The sequence below is a fragment of the Oryza glaberrima genome, chromosome 1 (assembly GCF_000147395.1).
Source record: "Oryza glaberrima chromosome 1, OglaRS2, whole genome shotgun sequence".
Lineage (NCBI taxonomy): Eukaryota > Viridiplantae > Streptophyta > Magnoliopsida > Poales > Poaceae > Oryza > Oryza glaberrima.
In genome coordinates, this window is record NC_068326.1 from 38,769,769 (window position 1) to 38,789,196 (window position 19,428).

At 41.8% G+C, this 19,428-nt stretch overlaps 4 protein-coding genes and 1 non-coding gene across 7 annotated transcripts; 4 read left to right on the plus strand and 1 right to left on the minus strand.

The window, feature by feature from the left end:
• Positions 1–680: 680 nt before the first annotated feature.
• On the plus strand, positions 681–5,716 carry LOC127784292 (serine/arginine-rich splicing factor SR45-like). Of its 3 annotated transcripts, none has more exons than XM_052311516.1 (12): positions 681–954; positions 1,796–1,909; positions 2,320–2,408; positions 3,248–3,294; positions 3,375–3,455; positions 3,536–3,698; positions 3,876–4,119; positions 4,211–4,267; positions 4,491–4,622; positions 4,716–4,788; positions 5,193–5,230; positions 5,319–5,716. In XM_052311516.1, exons 1-12 carry the CDS (start codon positions 776–778, stop codon positions 5,386–5,388), a joined length of 1,287 nt encoding a protein of 428 aa, XP_052167476.1. In that variant the 5' UTR covers positions 681–775; the 3' UTR covers positions 5,389–5,716. The 3 variants fall into 3 exon arrangements, with proteins under 3 accessions (XP_052167476.1, XP_052167459.1, XP_052167467.1); XM_052311499.1 differs by having other exon boundaries at positions 683–954; positions 4,199–4,267; XM_052311507.1 differs by having other exon boundaries at positions 683–954; positions 4,199–4,267; positions 4,719–4,788.
• Positions 5,717–6,435: 719 nt separating this feature from the next.
• Positions 6,436–7,141, minus strand: LOC127784326 (abscisic stress-ripening protein 3-like). Its single transcript, XM_052311557.1, has 2 exons — positions 6,879–7,141; positions 6,436–6,747 (listed from the first exon to the last, which is right to left on the minus strand). Exons 1-2 carry the CDS (start codon positions 7,011–7,013, stop codon positions 6,595–6,597), a joined length of 288 nt encoding a protein of 95 aa, XP_052167517.1. The 5' UTR covers positions 7,014–7,141; the 3' UTR covers positions 6,436–6,594.
• An 828-nt stretch (positions 7,142–7,969) lies between these two features.
• Positions 7,970–8,804, plus strand: LOC127759148 (abscisic stress-ripening protein 2-like). The gene is made up of 2 exons (XM_052283961.1): positions 7,970–8,231; positions 8,367–8,804. The coding sequence occupies exons 1-2, from the start codon at positions 8,082–8,084 to the stop codon at positions 8,535–8,537; spliced, it is 321 nt and encodes a 106-aa protein (XP_052139921.1). The 5' UTR covers positions 7,970–8,081; the 3' UTR covers positions 8,538–8,804.
• A 6,387-nt stretch (positions 8,805–15,191) lies between these two features.
• On the plus strand, positions 15,192–18,344 carry LOC127769686 (pentatricopeptide repeat-containing protein At3g13880-like). Its single transcript, XM_052295305.1, has 2 exons — positions 15,192–16,975; positions 17,158–18,344. Exons 1-2 carry the CDS (start codon positions 15,192–15,194, stop codon positions 17,888–17,890), a joined length of 2,517 nt encoding a protein of 838 aa, XP_052151265.1. The 3' UTR covers positions 17,891–18,344.
• A 148-nt stretch (positions 18,345–18,492) lies between these two features.
• On the plus strand, positions 18,493–18,565 carry TRNAA-UGC (transfer RNA alanine (anticodon UGC)). The gene has a single exon. It is a non-coding gene; the product is annotated as a tRNA-Ala (tRNA).
• Positions 18,566–19,428: the final 863 nt, after the last annotated feature.

Sequence of the window (19,428 nt, forward strand, 5' to 3'; positions counted from 1 at the left end):
GTGTGTGTTGTACCCAATTTATTTAGCCAAAATGAAAAGGTATATTTTCTAAGTTCAAAAATTCAAATCAGACTTACCGCGTTGTCATACTTTACAGAAGTGTAATGTATCGGCAATGCCTACAATTAATAGATCTGTTTATTTAATGGAGTAGACGTAGGTTAAGAACATGCGATTCTAAAACGTTGCTTATTTGTTTTTCAAAAGTGAGCACATTCAGTTAGGAATATGAGATTCTTTTTCCAAGATTGTCTGCTAAACTTTGCCTGTATTTAAACAAATTACATATTCCGCCTATAAGCTGCGAGATGAATTTATTAAGCCTAATTAATCCGTCATTAGCAAATGTTTACTATAACACCACATTGTCAAATCATGGAGCAATTAAGTTTAAAAGATTCGTCTAGCAATTTACACGCAATCTGTGTAATTAGTTATTTTTTTCGTTTATATTTAATACTCTATACATGTGTCTAAATATTCAAAATATGACAGGGTGAAAATTTTTGCCAAGGAATTAAACAGGCCCTTTGTAAAATTTGCGCAAAATTCAACCTCGCGAACTTTTTCTAAGCAGGTCCCTACAAAAATCCAAGCGAAAAGCAAATACGCCCACGAACTTTCTTGAGTTGCTGCAGGTGGGCCCAGTAGAAGCTTGGGCCCGAGTTGATAAACAACGCATCAGCCATCTGGCTATCTCCCCTCCCTCGGACGACCCCCGACCAAAACCCTAGCCCCCAAACCCGCCCATCGGTCGCCTCCGCCGCCGGAGACGATGGCGAAGCCGCGCCGCGGCCGCTCCGCCTCGCGCTCCTCCTCGGGATCCTCCTCTCGCTCGCCGTCCCGCTCCGCCTCCTCGGGCTCCGGCTCCTCCCGGTCGCGCTCCCGCTCCCGCTCCTTCTCGTCGTCGTCGTCCCCTTCACGGAGCCGCTCCCCACCCGCTGCCAAGGCCAGGTGAGACCCCCCGCCTCCCCCCCGCGATGCCATCTGCTTACGTCTTTAGATTTGTATTCTGGGCGTGCTTTGTTCAGAGCTGCGAATGCACGCTGCCGCTCTCGGTCTGGGGGTGTTTTAGGTTTGGATTTTTGTTCTGCGCAATCGATGGTGCCGTCAAGTACGATAGTGTTTTTTTTTAGTTTTTAGCATTGTGTTAGATTTAGTAATTTCTGCATATCTTTTGTAAAAACAACAGGAGCTCAATAGTAGCTTTGGTAGTTAGTTATTCCTTAGACCTGTTTAGGCAGTTGAAGATGGTATTGGACATTGTTTAGACCCAATTTTTCTAGGTACATATTGCAATATGTGTATGTACATAGAGGATTAGAGGTATTTATTCTGTTGCGTATGCGTCAAACAGTATAGGCGTAGTTTAACCATTTAAGATTGGCTTAGTCTTGATTTCCATCATGTCCAAACATCACGAAACCGTGTCTCCGAAGACTACGAGCAACCACTATGTAACTGAGGGAATGTTTTATTACAATGAATGACAGTACAGTCTTGTACCCCCTGCAGTAGACTTGCTCTATAATACATAGGTTACATAGGAAACTTATCTTTCTGAAACTTATCTCCTTGTATGTGAATTCATTTCGCCTCATGTTTTTTGTTCTTGTTTCTGCTTTCATTTCCTTTCATTGTTGTTACTTTGATTCCATTAGAGTGTGCACTAAGATACTTGAGTACCCTTCATGCTTTCTGCTTTCATTAACCTGGATCATTGGTGGTTTTCAATTTAATTTGCTTTTCATCTTTGTTCTCCCTCACTTACATATGGGTGATATTATATGTGCAGCTCACCTGGGGCACGGAGAGGTCGATCTCCTTCATCCCCTGCTAAGAGAGGATCGCCATCAAAGAAAGGGCGTTCACCATCACCACCACCACCTAAAAAGGCTTCACCTCCTAGGTTCAGTTATACACTGCTTTAATGCTTATATGTTTATAGACATGCTGTTTGAAGTTTGAGCTTGCTAATGTTTTATCTGACTTGAAGTATTTATTCAGAAACAACTATAATAGTATGCATATAATATTAATTGTTGGGCATCAATATTTTTTCGTCGTAATATCTATCGTGTTTCGAGCTTTGAACTCCTTGGTTAACAAATTACAAATAGCTGTAGCTTCTGATACTTTTTGTTATTTGGCTTCTATGTTGCTATTTGCTCGTCATGTTTCAATTGTGATTTATGGTCCCTCTTTTTTATTTTGCTAAAAAAATTATGCCTTATTCTGAAACCAACAACATTACAACATGCGCTGTTCTCTTGTCCTCTCCATCCTACAATATTGAATAGTGGTTATTTATTTTTTCAGGAAAGCATCTCCTGCTCCTGAATCAGTTGTTCTCCACATTGATCATTTGTCCAGGAATGTTAATGAAGCTCATTTGAAAGAGATATTCGGTGAGTTTGTCCTTAGATTTTCATGTGAATAATTCCTACTGGAAGTTTAGTGTCAATGTGATTTCTTGTTGGGAGCTGGATACTATTACTCTGCATTTGAGGGCAAATTTAATTTTATCTTTGCATTGAAAATATTTTCCTTTTCTGATAGTTAACTGAGATAAGCTAGCTCATGTCCTTACAAACTCTGTTAGAACTGTTGGCATTGTGCATTTTGTGTGTGTTTAAATATCTAATGTATGCTCTGTGGTTTATGTTTTTTACCTGAACCCTGCATTGAGAGAGTATCCAGTTGTAAGGTTGGTCAAGTGCTAATCACACTGGCCTTTTTGCTGGTAGATTCGTATTGGTGTTTTTCTTGCAATCTTGCTATATATTGAGTCTACTCTTGATTCCATGTCCTGGTAAAACATGCAAATAGTTAATCTAAACTATAAATTTCAGTTATTACTCCTAGCCCCTAGGCACACTACACTTTCTCCTGGATGCTGTCCTCTCTGTGCTTATTGCTATGCACTGGTTGTGCTGGATGCCTTGTTAGCTTTGCATCAGATCCGCCTCATTTCGGTAGTTTGTGCTGCTTGGTTCATTGTGCATAGCATTATGCCCCTCCTGGACCAGCAAATCATCCTTGGGCTGCAGGTTGACAACCACAGTTGAACTCCTAGTAACCCCATGATAATTAGAGATCTATTTTCACTATAACCATTACAAGTACTGCTGCATGATGTCATGGTTGGCTGTTTGCAGAAACAAAGCATGATAGCATCGCTTCGTTTTTCAGTTATTCTGTATGAACACCACCAGAAATATTTGGCTGACTAGCCTTTGTCTTTCAGGAAACTTTGGTGAAGTGGTTAACGTGGAGCTATCCATGGATCGAATGGTAAGTTAATGGGTTGCATTTCATTCACATTACCGGAGGAACCTCCTGTTGGCATCAATACTCATCGTGTTCTTATTTAGGTCAACCTTCCTCGTGGGTATGGATATATTGAGTTCAAGAAGAGAACTGATGCTGAGAAAGCTCTTCTTTACATGGACGGCGTATGTTTTCTGCCCTGTGTTTTTGTTTGGTTTGTTTGATAAACAAGTGATCACTGACTTCAAAGCTGAAACATGTGCAGGGTCAAATTGATGGGAATGTTGTGAAGTTGAGATTCACACTTGCACCACGGCAAAGGGCTTCTTCACCAATGAAGGCGCCTCCCCCTCCCCCAAAAAGAGATGTTCCTCATAATGAGAAAGGCGCTCCTAGTGCTGAAAAGGATGTGCAGCAGCGCAGGGAACGTAAGCTTCTAAAGCACAGTGTGATTTTGTCAGATGGATGGTATTAGTAGCTTGGTATTCTGGTTCTTTCGTAGGCACTTCTATCTTCTGATTGTTGCTTTTGCTCAATCTAGATTTAAGTTTGCGGGTCCATGTTATTAGTTTCGATGATTTAATAACATACCACCTTGTCAACAGCATCCCCACGAAGGAATCCAGCTTCACCTCCACGCAAAAGAACTCCTCCAAACCGAAGGGTTGAATCTCCCAGGCGGCAACCTGATCCATCTCCTAGGCGTCGTCCTGATTCTCCACCTATTCGTCGTCGAGCAGATGCTTCGCCTGTCAGGCGTGGCGACACACCTCCTCGTCGGAGACCAGGATCTCCAGTGAGAAGGCGTTCTCCCTCTCCACCACCTAGAAGGCGTAGATCACCAATGCGGTGAGCAATGTCTCGATTTCTTTCATATATATCTTGGGTATTGTGACTGGAATTCCTGACACTATTCTCACAACAACAGTCCTTCACCTAGGAGGCTTCGTGGAAGCCCATCACCACGCAGACGCTCCCCTGGGCCCATTAGACGGCGGTGAGTCACTTTAATCTTGGCTATTGTGAATATGCTTTATGTAATCGGCCTGTCTCATCCAGTAATATAATACACTATATAAATTAAAACTTACATGTGCATGTTCCTTCACTTGTTTCACCCATATTATGTGTTGGATCTGTTATTTCTGTTTTGTCTGAAAAGTGTGTGCCCTTCTCATTTCCAACTGTAACCATTGTTATATTTTTTTTCTTTTCTCCAGGTCACCACCACCACCCCCAAGGCGGCCAAGAAGCCCTCCTGGAAGAAGGCTACCACCTCCACGTCGTCATAGCCGTTCTCCCCCGCCTCGTCGTCCCCCTCATTCACGTTCCAGATCAATTTCTCCTCGAAGGTAATAAAATTCACTCGCATACATGTGTGCATACTGCCTCTAAAATCTTCAATAGACGTCTCTTTGATACTGTATTCTAATTCTCTCCGGCAGCAGGCGAGGACCTCCATTGAGGCGTGGAAGGTCTGATTCATCGTATTCTCGATCACCCAGTCCTCCAAGAAAGGTAAATGCTGAACCTGCTGTGTTATTCGTAGACTTGTATAGAGAATGTCTGCTCCCTCTGTCTCAAACTATAAGGCGTATAAGTTTTTTACAGTCTTCAGCGTAGAGCTTTGACCATTAATTTTGTTTATAGTATATTATAAACTACTACAAAATTAAAATCACATAAAAGTACTATCAAATACGAATCTAATGATATCACATGCGTGACACGAAGCATATATTTTGGTAGCTTAACTATTATTCAAAAGTTACAAAGATTGACTTTCATTCAAATAATGATAACCTTATTTGGGACGGAGGGAGTATCCTCTGATGTTTGCTTCTGCTCTTGGTTGTGCAATTATTTAATATATTCTGATCATAGAATGTGGTTATATGCTAATATGTTTTTTCCTTGAATAGGGACCAAGAAGGGTATCAAGGAGCCGCACCCCCCCAAGGTAACATGTCACCTAATGTTTTGCATTTATTCTCATGCAATTTGCGTTGTCTAGATATTCTAGTGTAAAATACGCAAATGTTTTTCAGGCATCGTAGAGGAAGAAGCATCTCTAGCGACAGCCGGAGCAGCAGCTCACCTTCCCCGAGGCGCAGGTAGAACTCCTGACATTGCGTTCCTGGCAGGTAAAACTTCTTTTGTTTCTTGACTATCACTATCGTTTGCCTGTGCTTGTGTCTTTCTGAGAGCTCAAGCGGTTGGTTTGAGGGGATGAAGAGAACTCTGCTTAAAAGCTTTCCAGTTAATCTAGATTACCAGTGGAGTCTAGTCTGTGATCTGTAGTTGTCTACTCAGACTCTTGTTGGCATTGGTTATGTAGCTCTTCAGTATTATCTGTTCTAACTTCGTGACTCTGCATTCCGAACCTGAATATTCTGTGGTGACACTTGTTCTTAATACTGTTATCGTTCGAAGAAGTTCCGACTTATGTTTGATCCTTGCTGGTTCGATGTTGTGTTTACTTCTCTTAAGGGTGGGCAATGGTGGGCGCTGTTTTGATGTGCAATTTAATGTTTGATCGCGTTTGCAAGAAGACTACCGCACACGCAAGCGGCTGTGTTCGGAAGGTGAGGTTGGGAACTCACCTCCCGCCCATGCAAAGCTTAGTGGCACATTTTCTAATGATTAATTAAGTATTTACTATTTTAAAAAAAATGGATTAATATGATTTTCTTAAAGCAACTTTCGGATAAAAATTTCTGTAAAAAAAACGTACCGTTTAGAAGTTTGAAAAGCGTGCGCATAGAAAACAAGGAAGGTGAGTTGGGAACTGAATGGAAAAAACACAGCCGCATGGTAGTGACGGCTTTGGTTTGGGTGCTGCATGTTTATTGGGATAATGTATGGTGGAAACCACATATGCAGTGGAAACTTGAAAGCTATCGTCGGGTCGAAAAATAGGGGTATGTGTAAAAATTTTTCTCGTGATGATGTGAACGAATATTAGACGTTTATTTTTCGATCCAATGGTAGTTTCCATGTTATTGTATATGTAGTTTGCAGTATATATTTTCCTCGTTTATTTGTTGCAACGTGTGTAATTTTTCCGAGGGCTACTAAATCATTGAGTACTGTTTTTTGCGGGAGAAGATTCTACTGCCTAAAGTTTAGCTGTTCCTGCGCAATGGCATGAGCGCATGCATTAACTGTAACACAATAAATCACATTATTATTAAGAAAAATAGATAGATGATGTACATGTATCCGTCGACAAAAATACAGCCGATATGCTAGCTAAGAGTACATGCATGGTAATAATCAAATAAATAGACACGCTAGTCCAGTAAGTAGTGATAGGGTAGGTAGCTAATGGTGATGGCCATGCTTCTTTGCTTCCTTCTTGTGATGCTCGTGGACGGCGAGGCCGACGCTGCCGGCGGCGATGGTGGCGGCGATCTCCTCCTTCACCCTGTGCGACCGCGCATTCTCCGGTTCCTTCTTCGCCTTGTGCTTCTCGTGCTGCACCCACACACGCATCATCAAATCACAAGTTAAGAAACTGACATTGGGATGCATGCATCAAAAGCACACCAACATGTACAATTCATGGATGCACTTAGGATCGATCTTTAGTTGAAAATGGTAAGTACCATGGCGTATGCTCCGGCGGCGACGGTGCCGAGCTTGGCAAGCTGCTCCATGTGCTTGTGGTGCTTCTCCTCCTTGCGGTGGTCGCCGCCGGCCGCCGCCGCGGCCTTGTCGTCGTTCTTGTGGTGGTGCCCCATTTCCACTATCTTTAGTTGTGATGGATTGTACGATCGAGCCAAGGTCAAGTTTATGATGCACTGATATGCTAACTGTGAACGACTACTGATATGCTAACTGTGTGTGTGATGGTTGGATGGAAGGAGAGGCCCTGCATGCTTGTCCTTATATATAGTGTTTGCTAATTAACGCGGGCAAGATCGAACACGGCCATGTCGGCCTGCAAATTACTCCTAACTTGAAACTTGAAATTTTCCATGCACGCAATCGATTGATTAAACGAGAATTAGCAACGCGCATTTCTGTTGACTCTCGCTCGCTTATCATCGTATAGACGCGAAACGCGATCAAGCAAATTTTGTGCGCACAACACGTAACACGTATGGCCGGGGTATACGAAGGCAGCAGGAAGCCGGCCCAGATATACGTTGTACGTACGTGTGGCCGTGCTTTAATCTCCCAGGCCCAGCCATCGATCCATCATATCCATTCTAACGAAAGGGGACAATTTTGTTTTCCCCCTTGTATATATACATCAGTTTAATTAATAATATCAGTTTTTTTTTTCTGTGGATGCTTAACCGCGTCGAGCCGCCGATTTCCTTTAATTTCCAGCAGTAGCTATTTTCAACCAGGTAGTTATACCTGTCAATTTTTGTGATGGATGTTTCAGACGTACTTCAATCCACCTGAAGAGTCCAGGCAATAGAGATAAAAAAAAAAAAGCTAATGCAATATTAGTACTAGTATGTTTTTTTATGCACCTTCCTCGTAAGCTTCGATCCTATTGGATAATTCGCTCTGAAGCAACCAACTAATACACCAATCCACACTGTCGATCGAATCGGCTGCCCTGCCCGCGTAAGCAAATGAAGATCATTTCAACGGATTAACGTACGGCCGAGTAGCTAATTCCTGCAATTAATAATTTACGCGCCATCCTGCTCCTATATATACTCATCTTAACCCCTGCCAAAATCTCATCTCATCTCATCGACCACACCTGCATCATCAATCTGCCTACATATCGATCGATTGATCTCCTGGTTAATTAGCTAACTAAATTTCCCCGTACGTACGTACACAAGATGTTCGGCCACCACAAGAACGAGGAGAAGATGGCAGCAGCCGGGGCGGCGCCCAAGGACGCCGGCGACTATCGCAAGGAGGAGAAGCACCACAAGCACATGGAGCAGATCGCCAAGCTCGGCGCCGCCGCCGCCGGAGCATACGCCATGGTACATATACGTACATTGTGTTCTTGATTCTACGTACTTAATTAGCTTCTAGCTAGCTAATGATCGATCTTAATTAATTAATTAGTAGTAGCACTGCTAATGATCTGACGCATCTGTATGCATGGTGTGCTGCAGCATGAGAAGAAGCAGGCGAAGAAGGACCCGGAGCACGCGCGGTCGCACAAGATGAAGGAAGGGATCGCCGCCGCCGTCGCCGTCGGCAGCGCCGGATTCGCCCTCCACGAGCACCACGAGAAGAAGGAAGCCAAGAAGCACCGCCGCCATGCCCACCACCACCACCACTAATCCATCCCATCCATTCGTGCATTGCTACCTTTAAGCATCTTGCATGTTGATGTCTCGTGTGTATATATTATTAGCCCATCGAGATATATACCTCTCCGTCGTCATCGTATGTGCTATATATGTGTATATACTTGTTATTTGTTCTTTAGTTTGTCATCGCTGAGTGCATAGCTCTCGTTCTTGTAGTATAGTTTGTATGTACAAAATAAATAAGAGAATACATATTATGTTCTCATTGTCAGGGTATTCAGATCCCGTATGGCACAACTCTAGATCTCATACCCACACCAGATTTAGATTTTATAAGTTAAATTAAATTGGTTGAAAATTCTATATTTGTTCTAATGTAATTAACAACAACATGATTCATTCAAATATTATCAATATATATAATCACATATCCAGATTCGTGGATTTGTAAAGCTAGGAATATCTGGCTTCCAAAAATCTTGAATCTAGAATTGTACCAAATATGATCTCAATATACCCTAATTTTGTTGCACACGGTCACCCATTAGCCATTACCATGAGCGAGAGTGTGACAATAAAGAATAAATAGTAGTAGTATCAACCTCACATCGATTCTGTGGTAAGATGTTTTCAAATTATCGACAAGAACATTCTTTTTTTTTTATCTCTATGCTTTTTTTGGGTCTATATTCCTTATTATCACATAGACGATATCAAACTTAGAATTTAATATATAAAAATGATATTGGGTAGATATATCGTGAAATATTTTCTTTGTTGTACAACAGTGATTTTTAATTATGGACAAAGAAAGTAAATATATGTATTAATTCCCAAAAAAAAAGTCACAGGGGTATACATGTTATTTTCCTTATGCGGGAGTCTACATGCCATTGTCCTGATAGTTCGTGGGTTGGCCTAGGCCTTTGTGCTGGAGTCATGGTAGGCCACCTTAATTCTTCCTCCTCGAACTTTATGCTTCCGGCTCGCCCCCTGCTTCACTTCCTTCCATATTCTTCAGTGTCAGGCGGGCTCCTCCATCCTTCCTAGCATTCGCCACCGAGGCAAAGTTTGCCGTTTGCCTCAGAGGCAGACAACATAGAACACTTCACCAGAGGAGTAGCAGAAGCGATCAGTTTGTGCCACCAGTTGACAAATCTAATGGTTAAAAATAATGGGTTCACCAGTTGACATGTGTTGGCTTAGGAAACTCTAGAGAGTATTTAATGGAGATATTTTGTTTTCTTTAAGGTAGATCAGATGATTACAACTTGAAAAATAGTGTCCTCGCAAGTTGACATGTGGCCTCTTAGGATCGCTCTCTTTTAAGATAATCTAATAGTTCGAAATAATTGCTTCACAAAAAATGTTTAATTGACTTTTATATATATAGTAGACAATACACTACTCTCTCCATCCTATATATTAAAATATAAGATAGTGTGATTCAAATTTTATCCTCCAATATAAAGGGATCTATAGTACTATTTCTCCCACTCAACCACTCGTCATTTAATTTTTACCTAATCATACCCACAACCAGCTACCTTCTTACTCCCCAACATACTACTTATTAATTATTTAATGAGAGACATCATAGTTTTTCCTCTTATGTAAATAAATTTCCAAAATTCTATTTTATTTTAGGACAAAAAGGTCAACGTTATTTTAGTATAAAGACACTTCTTCTTGTTAATCTCTCCATGATATTATTTAATTCTTGAATGTGTTGTTGTTTTCATATTTTCATGAGTGAAATTTCATGTATAAGACGATTTAACTAATATAGTCTTAGTATTTAGTGAATTATTTTAGGACAAAAAGGTCGGTGTTAGTTTAGTATAAAGACACTTCTTCTTGTTAATCCCTCCATGATATTGTTTAATTCTTGAATGTGTTGTTGTTTTTAATATTTTCATGAGTGAAATTTCATGTATAAGACGGTTTAACTAATATAGTCTTAGTATTTAGTGAATTTAAAGTACATAAAGATATTCTACTGAAAGAGACACTGCATAGAATGAGAGAGGCTGTCGTCACTATAAAAGACAATGATACCATGCAAGTTTTCCATCTCTCTCCTCCCTCCTCCCTCCGTTGTGTGTTTCTTTAATCTCGATCTCTCTCCTCCCTCCGCTCGATCTCTCTCCTTTCTCACACCTTGTGACTGTTTTGGATATCTTTCCTTCGTCCTCTATGTGTGGAGTTTGATTTATTTTTATGGCGAGTGGCTCATCATCCAATTGGTATGGGTGGAGATTTGTAAGAGACTTAGGTTCTATGTGTGGAGTTTGATTTATTTTTATGGCGAGTGGCTCATCATCCAATTGGTATGGGTGGAGATTTGTAAGAGACTTACAAAACCTAAGGAAGATGGTAATTAGATAGGCATTATATGGATTAATTAATATGTTTGTGTAAAAACGAAGTAGCTATCTAGCACATGTTTTGGTTATCATTAACTTACCTTATTATTTTGTTTCAAAGATTCGTCGTATCAATGTCGAAGACGTTGAAGTCGTGAGATGTGACTGGCCTCCCTTGCTCGTGATTTCCTTCACAAATGGGATACACATGGCTTACCGAAAATGACTAAACCGAGGCTAAGAACTAAGTAGAGTTGCTCTCTTAAAACATACAAACCCTCAACAAGTTAGCATGGTGTGAGATGATGTAATAATTTCATCGTCCTCTAGTATCCTCGGCCGTCGGTCATTTGTAATAAGTGTCATACGTGTTTGTTCAAAGCATGCATATGTACTGTACTCCTACTATACTAATTTATCATTATCTAGGTAAATCTTTCTGTCCCACATTTTCCGTATCAGGTGTCCCACATTCTTGTTCTCGCTTGTAGTAAGTGTACAGAACATTAATTAGTTTGTACTCTATTGTACTGTACTGTTAACCATTTCATATTCTCTAAGAGAACAACTCCAGCAAAACACCTATACTAAACTCGTAAACAATTTTTTAAGGTGAAGAGAGAAAATCAAAGTCCAGCAAAGCCGCTACTAAAGTTCCCAAATTAGAAAGGCACCCGAATCCCTTCCTCGAGCCCTCAGTCCTGGGGACTCAGCCCCATTTATTTTTTTTATCGTGGATGAAAATTCTCCAGCTGTTTTCCTCTTGGTGCTCTCGCGCGCGCTGCCGTTCCCTCGTTGCGCCGCCGTCGTCCTTCCCCAATGTCCAAGGCCGGGAGCGCTGCTCTGTCGTCCCTGACGTCACCCGTGAATACACCCTCCTCTGAAGCTTGCTTAGTCCGAGGTCACACGATCCCAACCCTGCTCCCGCCATCATATCGCCCTCCCCGTCGTCCCCGATGAGGGGCTGCCGTGAACGGCAACGTCCTCCTCTGGAAATTTCTTGGCCTTGCTCTCACGGGCAGCGGCGCCATTGCTTGTTGTTGTTAATTTTTGCCACGATCGATTGTCCATCGAGCGGCAGTGGTACATGACCAAACCGCTTATCTTGCCTCATATTGATTTGTAGATTGATTTGCATATTAGCTTAGCCGTCAACGGAACAATTAAAGTTGGTACATGAATCCCATATACTTATATAGTTCATCCCCACTAAGTGTAGTTATTGCTATTTCTCTCTTCTCTCATTAAGCCACATCACCCCAATTATTTCTAGCCACTAGAGATCTATGGTTCAAATTGTCTCTTCTTTCTTCTCTCATAACACCATGCAATCTCAATTATTTATAGGCTCAAAATTCATAAGTATCAATTTGTTTTAGTTTTAGTAATCATATTGCATCATATTTGTATATATTATGTAACTTAATTTCCCGCAACAACGAGGCGGGGTATTCATCTAGTATTCATTAGTTCAGATCACTGGTGGAGAAATGGTTTGTAGTCCCGGTTGGTAACCTCCTGTTCCTACCGGGACTACGAATCCGGGACTAAAGATCGCTAGTCCCGGTTGAAATAACCGGGACTACAAATACATCTTTAGTAAGATGGCAGCGCCAGTCCCAGTTGATCACCATGTTTTTCTTTTTTTTTTCATTGTTTCTTTCCAAATCGAGTTGCTCCTTCCCAATCTCCCTATATATCCCAATCATATCCCCAAATCAAAGTATCATCACAAATCAATGAATCATAGATTCACATCACAAAAAAATACATCTCAAATTCTTAAAGAAATACATCACAAATCACATACATCATAGATTAAAACATCACAGATCCAAACATCAAATACATCATATATCCAAACATCGCAGATCCAATGAATCACAAATTATCAGATCCAATGTATCAAAAATTCGAAAAAAAAAGAAAGAACATGTGCTGCCATTGCCGCCTCCCCTCCGGCAGAGGGGAGGGCGTCGCCGGCTGCCGGCTCCCGCCCCCTCCCATCCGCCCACTACCATGCTCCCTGCCACCCTCCGCGCGGCCACGCCGCCAGCCGCTGCCCACCGACAGCCACCAGCCACCAGCGGCGCCCTCCGCGCCGGCCGCCGCCGTCCCGCCCGGCCTCGGCCGCCTGGGCTTGCTCGGGTATAGGAGGAGGAGGAGATGGGGAGGGGGAGGAGACGGGAAGGGGAGAAGGTCGGATCAGATCTGAGGAGGAGGCTGAGAGGGAGTTGTTTAATGAGAGGGAGGAGAGAGAGGAAGGGGGAGGGATAAGATCGATACTGGCATGCGCGCGGCTCGGGGTGGTTTTATTTTTGGTCCCTGTTGTTTATACCAACCGGGACTGAAGGTAATTGGGGCCTAAATTCGACCTGACAACTTTTTGAACCAGGACTAAAAATAATCTTTAGTCCCGGTTCCTATTTGAACCAAGACTATTGTAGTTTTTGGGCGACCGACCAAGGATGGTTTCTCCAGTAGTGGATTGATTTGCACGCGACACACATAAACTGATGTATATATCTAGAACATTAACCAAGATGATATTAGTTTGCACACTTCAAATTAAGTCTATTTCTTTAACTTCAAATTGTGGTGTTTGAAAAGGTACGTGGATTTAAATATGGCTATATTTTATGTATTAGAAATATTTTTGTTTGAATTATTGTGATATGAAGCATGGAGTAAATGTGTAGTATATGCCAGAATAGAAGAGAAAAAGAAATAAAGGCTAATAGATGAGGGTTACTGGTGGAGTTAAAAGTCATTATTTGGGGTCTCAAGAAATAGAGGTGGCCCCTATTCAACCTTTGAGTACTTTAAAATAGGGGCTATTACTAGAGATGCTCTAAGTAAACCAATTTTTAAATGGGGTAATTGTATTCTTACCTCTACCTTCATATACAATTGTGATTTTGCCCCTCTTTTTTATGGTTTGTGTTTTTACCCTTATTTTTTTTCAAACGAAGTGCCAGTTTGCCCCTACTATGTTAAGATGACTTAATGGTGTCAAGTCTGTTATAAAAAGACATGTTCACCCTTTAACACTTGCCCATACTTTTCTATTTTGAAATTTTCATATTTTTCTGTAACTTCTGGTGAGATATATCAATTGTTATTGTATTTCTCTAAGGGTATTTTTAAAAAGAAGGCCCAACGTAATGGCATATTGTAGAACAACTGATAAAGTCATTGGTATATTATAGAAAAAGACAATGTCGAATAACTTATTGGTATAGAATAGATTCTCTCTAAAATAAATGATAATTACATAATTTTTTAGATAAAACAAATTTTAAAAAGTCAACGGTATCATATATTAAAAAATAGAGGGAGTAAGTACCAACAACGAATTAAAATAATAGTAATTGTGTGTTGGTAATTTGAGAAGTACTTCTTCCGTGTAAAAAATAAACCTAATATTCATCTAAATTTATAATAGTAGGATGTATCATATCATACTATTTTATTTTTTTACTAGACAAATGGAGTAGGAAAGATGAGTTGTTTTTTATAGGATTGAGGGAGTAGTCTCTAAAACCTAAATAGCATCCATGTCTGGACGTCCTACACAACAGCGTCCATTTGAGAGTGGGACAAGGGCTTCTCAGTTCTCACTGAATTAGCTAGTGCTGCCTTGTCTCTTATTCTTTGCAAGACTCCAGAGCTTCGCTTCGACGTATTGAATATTGCAACCACTTACAAGTAAAAATCTATTCTCTTTGTCCAAAAAACCAACCTCGTACTACAATCCTAAAAAACCTAACCTTATACTAGAATAAATCTGGACATACTTTATGTCTAGATTCGTGTGTTTTTTTTGAACGGAGGAAGTTGCAGGGAGCCAGGGAGCATGACCTAATAAGCCTTGAATTTTTTTGTTTCATTTCCTAACAAGAGCACCCTCGTGTTAACCACACTGCAAGGACGCCAATTAGCTGCTCGTCGCCTGCGGCTAAGGCCTCCGGTAATCACTGAAGCTACTGAGAATTTCTGTTTAGTGTGTAATACAACGTGGCAATCAAGCTCAAGATAGAAGAAAAGGAAAATAAGTGAAAGGACGACGTGAAGAATACATGGGATTTAATTTAAAAAAATTTCAGTACCATCCACGCCAAAATTAAGGGTGTGTTTAGTTACACGTTAAAATTAGAAGTTTGAAAAAATTGAAACGATGTGATGAAAAAGTTGGAAGTTTACTCTCTCCATCCCAAAAAAAGGCAATCTAGTACTATGATGTGACACATCCTAATACAATGAATTTGGACATAGAGTATGTCCAGATTCATTATACTATAATATGTCACATCGTAGTATGAGATTGAGTTTTTTTTTTATAGAGGGAAGGAAGTATGTATGTAGGAAAGTTCGATGTGACGAAAAAGTTGGAAGTTTGAAAAAAAAATTAGAATCTGAACAGGACCTAACCCAAAAACTTACTCGCGCCTCCTCTCGTGCGGAGGCGGGAGCAGAGATGCCGCCGCCGCCGCCGTTCCCGTCGCTGGACGCCTTCTACCTCCACCTCCTCCGCGCCTGCACCTCGCTGCGCCACGCCGCCGCCGTCCATGCCCACATCGCCCGCGCCCACCCGGCCGCCTCCCTTTTCCTCCGCAACACCCTCCTCGCCGCCTACTGCCGCCTCGGGGGCCCACTCCCCGCGCGCCGCCTGCTCGACGAAATGCCCCGCCGCAACGCCGTCTCCTTCAACCTCCTCATCGACGCCTACTCCCGGGAAGGGCTCGCGCCCCTCTCTCTGGAGACCCTCGCGCGGGCGCGGCGCGCGGGGGTCGGCGTCGACCGGTTCTCGTACGCGGCCGCGCTCGCCGCGTGCTCGCGGGCGGGGCACCTGAGGGCCGGCAGGGCCGTGCACGCGCTGGCCGTTCTTGATGGTCTCTCCAGCGGGGTGTTCGTCTCCAATTCGCTTGTCAGCATGTACTCCAAGTGCGGCGAGATGGGCGAGGCGAGGCGTGTGTTCGACGTTGCTGAGGAGAGGGATGATGTCTCCTGGAACTCGTTGGTCTCAGGGTATGTGCGCGCCGGCGCGCGCGAGGAGATGGTAAGGGTGTTTGCTATGATGCGCCGCGGTGGAATGGGTCTGAATTCATTTGCTCTTGGGAGTGTCATCAAGTGTTGCTCTGGCCGTGGAGATGGAACAATGGACATCGCTGAGGCAGTTCATGGATGTGTTATAAAGGCTGGGCTTGACTCTGATGTGTTTCTTGTGAGCGCCATGATTGACATGTATGCCAAGAAAGGTGCCTTAGTGGAAGCTGCCGCGCTCTTTCGGTCGGTGCAAGAGCCCAATGTGGTCATGTTCAACACTATGATTGCCGGTTTTTGTCGTACTGAGACTGTAATTGGTAAGGAAGTTGCAAGTGAAGCGCTAACTCTGTATTCAGAGGTGCAGAGTCGTGGAATGCAGCCTACTGAGTTCACATTCTCTAGTGTGTTACGGGCTTGCAACCTTGCTGGTTACCTTGAATTTGGAAAACAAATACATGGCCAAGTGATCAAGTACACTTTCCAGGAAGATGATTTCATCGGGAGTGCGCTTATTGACTTGTACTTCAACTCTGGCTGTATGGAAGATGGGTTTAGGTGCTTCAGATCCAGCCCCAAGCATGATATTGTTACCTGGACAGCAATGGTTTCTGGGTGTGTTCAAAATGAACTTCATGAGAAGGCTCTGAGTTTGTTTCATGAATCTTTAGGTGCTGGATTGAAACCGGATCTTTTTACTATATCTAGTGTGATGAATGCATGCGCAAGTTTAGCTGTTGCAAGGGCTGGTGAGCAGATCCAGTGCTTTGCCACGAAATCTGGTTTTGACCGGTTCACTGTCATGGGGAACTCTTGCGTGCATATGTATGCTAGATCAGGGGATGTTGATGCTGCAACTCGGAGGTTTCAGGAGATGGAATCACACGATGTTGTCTCTTGGTCTGCAGTGATATCATGCCATGCACAGCATGGTTGTGCAAGGGATGCTTTACATTTTTTTGATGAAATGGTGGATGCAAAGGTGGTGCCAAATGAGATCACTTTTCTTGGTGTCCTTACTGCCTGTAGCCATGGAGGATTGGTTGATGAGGGACTCAGGTAAGCCAATTGTCGTTTCTTGTCAGTTCATTATTTTCATTAGCAATACAACTTTATTTATCAAAAAGAAACAATATGTTAATGCATTTTTCAAGTTTTTGTGTTTGTGGGGTGCATGTAACCTCCTTACCAATAGTTATACTTTCTTCTCATATGTCACTTCCTTTGACATTCTCATGCAGGTATTATGAAACTATGAATAAGGATTATGGGTTGAGTCCAACCATAAAGCATTGCACTTGTGTTGTTGATCTCCTTGGACGAGCTGGGAGACTAGCTGATGCTGAGGCTTTTATAAGCAATTCAATCTTCCATGCTGACCCAGTCATTTGGCGGTCTTTGCTGGCCTCATGTCGAATTCATAGAGACCTGGAGAGAGGTCAACTTGTCGCGAATCGGATAATGGAACTAGAACCCACTTTGTCAGCGTCCTATGTAATTCTTTACAACATGTACCTGGATGCTGGGGAGCTCTCGTTGGCTTCAAAAACTAGGGATCTGATGAAACAGCGAGGTGTGAAGAAAGAACCTGGCCTGAGTTGGATAGAACTGAAGTGTGGAGTTCACTCTTTTGTTGCTGGTGACAAGTCTCATCCAGAGAGCAGTGCAATATACACAAAACTGGAAGAGATGCTTTCCAGGATCGAGAAGTTGGCGACCACTGATACTGAAATCTCTAAAAGGGAGCAAAATCTGATGAATTGCCATAGTGAAAAACTAGCTGTGGCATTAGGAATGATTCACTTGCCTCAGTCAGCACCTATAAGAGTAATGAAGAATCTGAGAGTTTGTCGTGATTGCCACTCAACAATGAAACTGATATCAAAGAGTGAAAACAGAGAGATCATATTGAGAGATCCAATTCGCTTCCATCACTTTAGAGATGGTTCATGTTCTTGCGCTGATTATTGGTAGTGACCCATACAATGGTTTATAAAGGAATTATTGGATTTTGTACTTTTCAGGCTGCCCCAGTAAGGAAATGGGACACTTGGGAAGCGTTGAATATGTTCAGAAGAGATGCTAATTGGTATCTGTCTTGGTTTCTGGAAAGAGGGCAATCAGCATAAACAATTATTTCTTGGGATCTACTTGACAACATGGATCATGTTTCTGTAATTAGAGACACCGGTGATATATACTGTATTTGATCTGCAGCATTCTTTTGTTGTTATCTGACTATAGCTTACTAGAGTGATTAGCTCAACTAATGAAGCTTAGAGTGCTTTTGTAGTTTTGTACAGGCGAATGATACCTCAATGTTCTCTTTTTCCTGACTTGATTGTAGTTGTCCTAACATGCCGACCGTCAGTTTGCAAATGTTGTACGAATTGAAAACAGAGTTCGTTCTATAAACTTTATACGCACTTAATACCCCTTCCATTTACATTTCACAGGATAACGGAAACTGATTGTTCAATGTGTGGAGCAAATGTTCTCCAAAAATGAAAAAAGTGTGGAGCAAATCTTCCTATATCAATGATAATAAAATAAAATGGAAGCAATATATCAAATCAGGGGATGTAGCTCAAATGGTAGAGCGCTCGCTTTGCATGCGAGAGGCACGGGGTTCGATCCCCCGCATCTCCATTTTCTTCACTTCTTTTTTCTTTTTTGTATTTTTTGCCCTTTGCATGAGCATGAAGCAGGTGGTCAACCAGCATACTGTCTTTCGTTTTCAAAAAATTAAAGGAGAACTGATTGAATTGATCAAATCCTGGTCCATCGTTGCAAATGTCTGCAGCTCATCGCAGAAAGGTCATTAAGTCGCAATCGGGCGATTAACTATATCACACTCCCAGACTTGTCAATCCTACCAATGTTCACAGGTCACAACGGTTGTGTTTCAGATTAAAAACGAAACGTATAGATTTTATCTCGATTTTCATTAGCACATTTTAAACTACAAAACGTATGTTTTGGGAAAAGTTTTTGCATATAAAAAGTAACTTTAACTACTTTTAAAATTATAATGATTAAAACTTAATTAATTATACGGTAATGTTTTTCGTGTGTGTTTGTGCACCCTAACTTCATCTATATTTTCATTAGAAATAAAAAGCCACATAGTAGTATTACGCAAGTTCCCAAGAGCTTCCACCCGGCTTCCGCCGGAAGAGATGATTGGCAGGGCTCTCTCAATCACGACGGAAGTAGTATAAAATTTCGCAATAACGACGAAAGTATTAAACGGACAGAAGAAGTTGTAAAAACCGGGAAGAAACTTGCTTTCCAAGGAAGCTCTCACTGCACTGTTCTGTTCAGTAATCGGTCAAATTAAGCCACAGCTTTCAGGACAATGTACCAGACTCATCTTTTTCGTTTATGCTTATACCTATCAACTAAAATTTAAATTTTTAATCTTAAATTTAAATTTGATTTTGAGATTTCTTTTCATCGTAGTTTTTTCCCATACTTTTATTTTAGATCGTTAAGAACACGTATATAAAAGT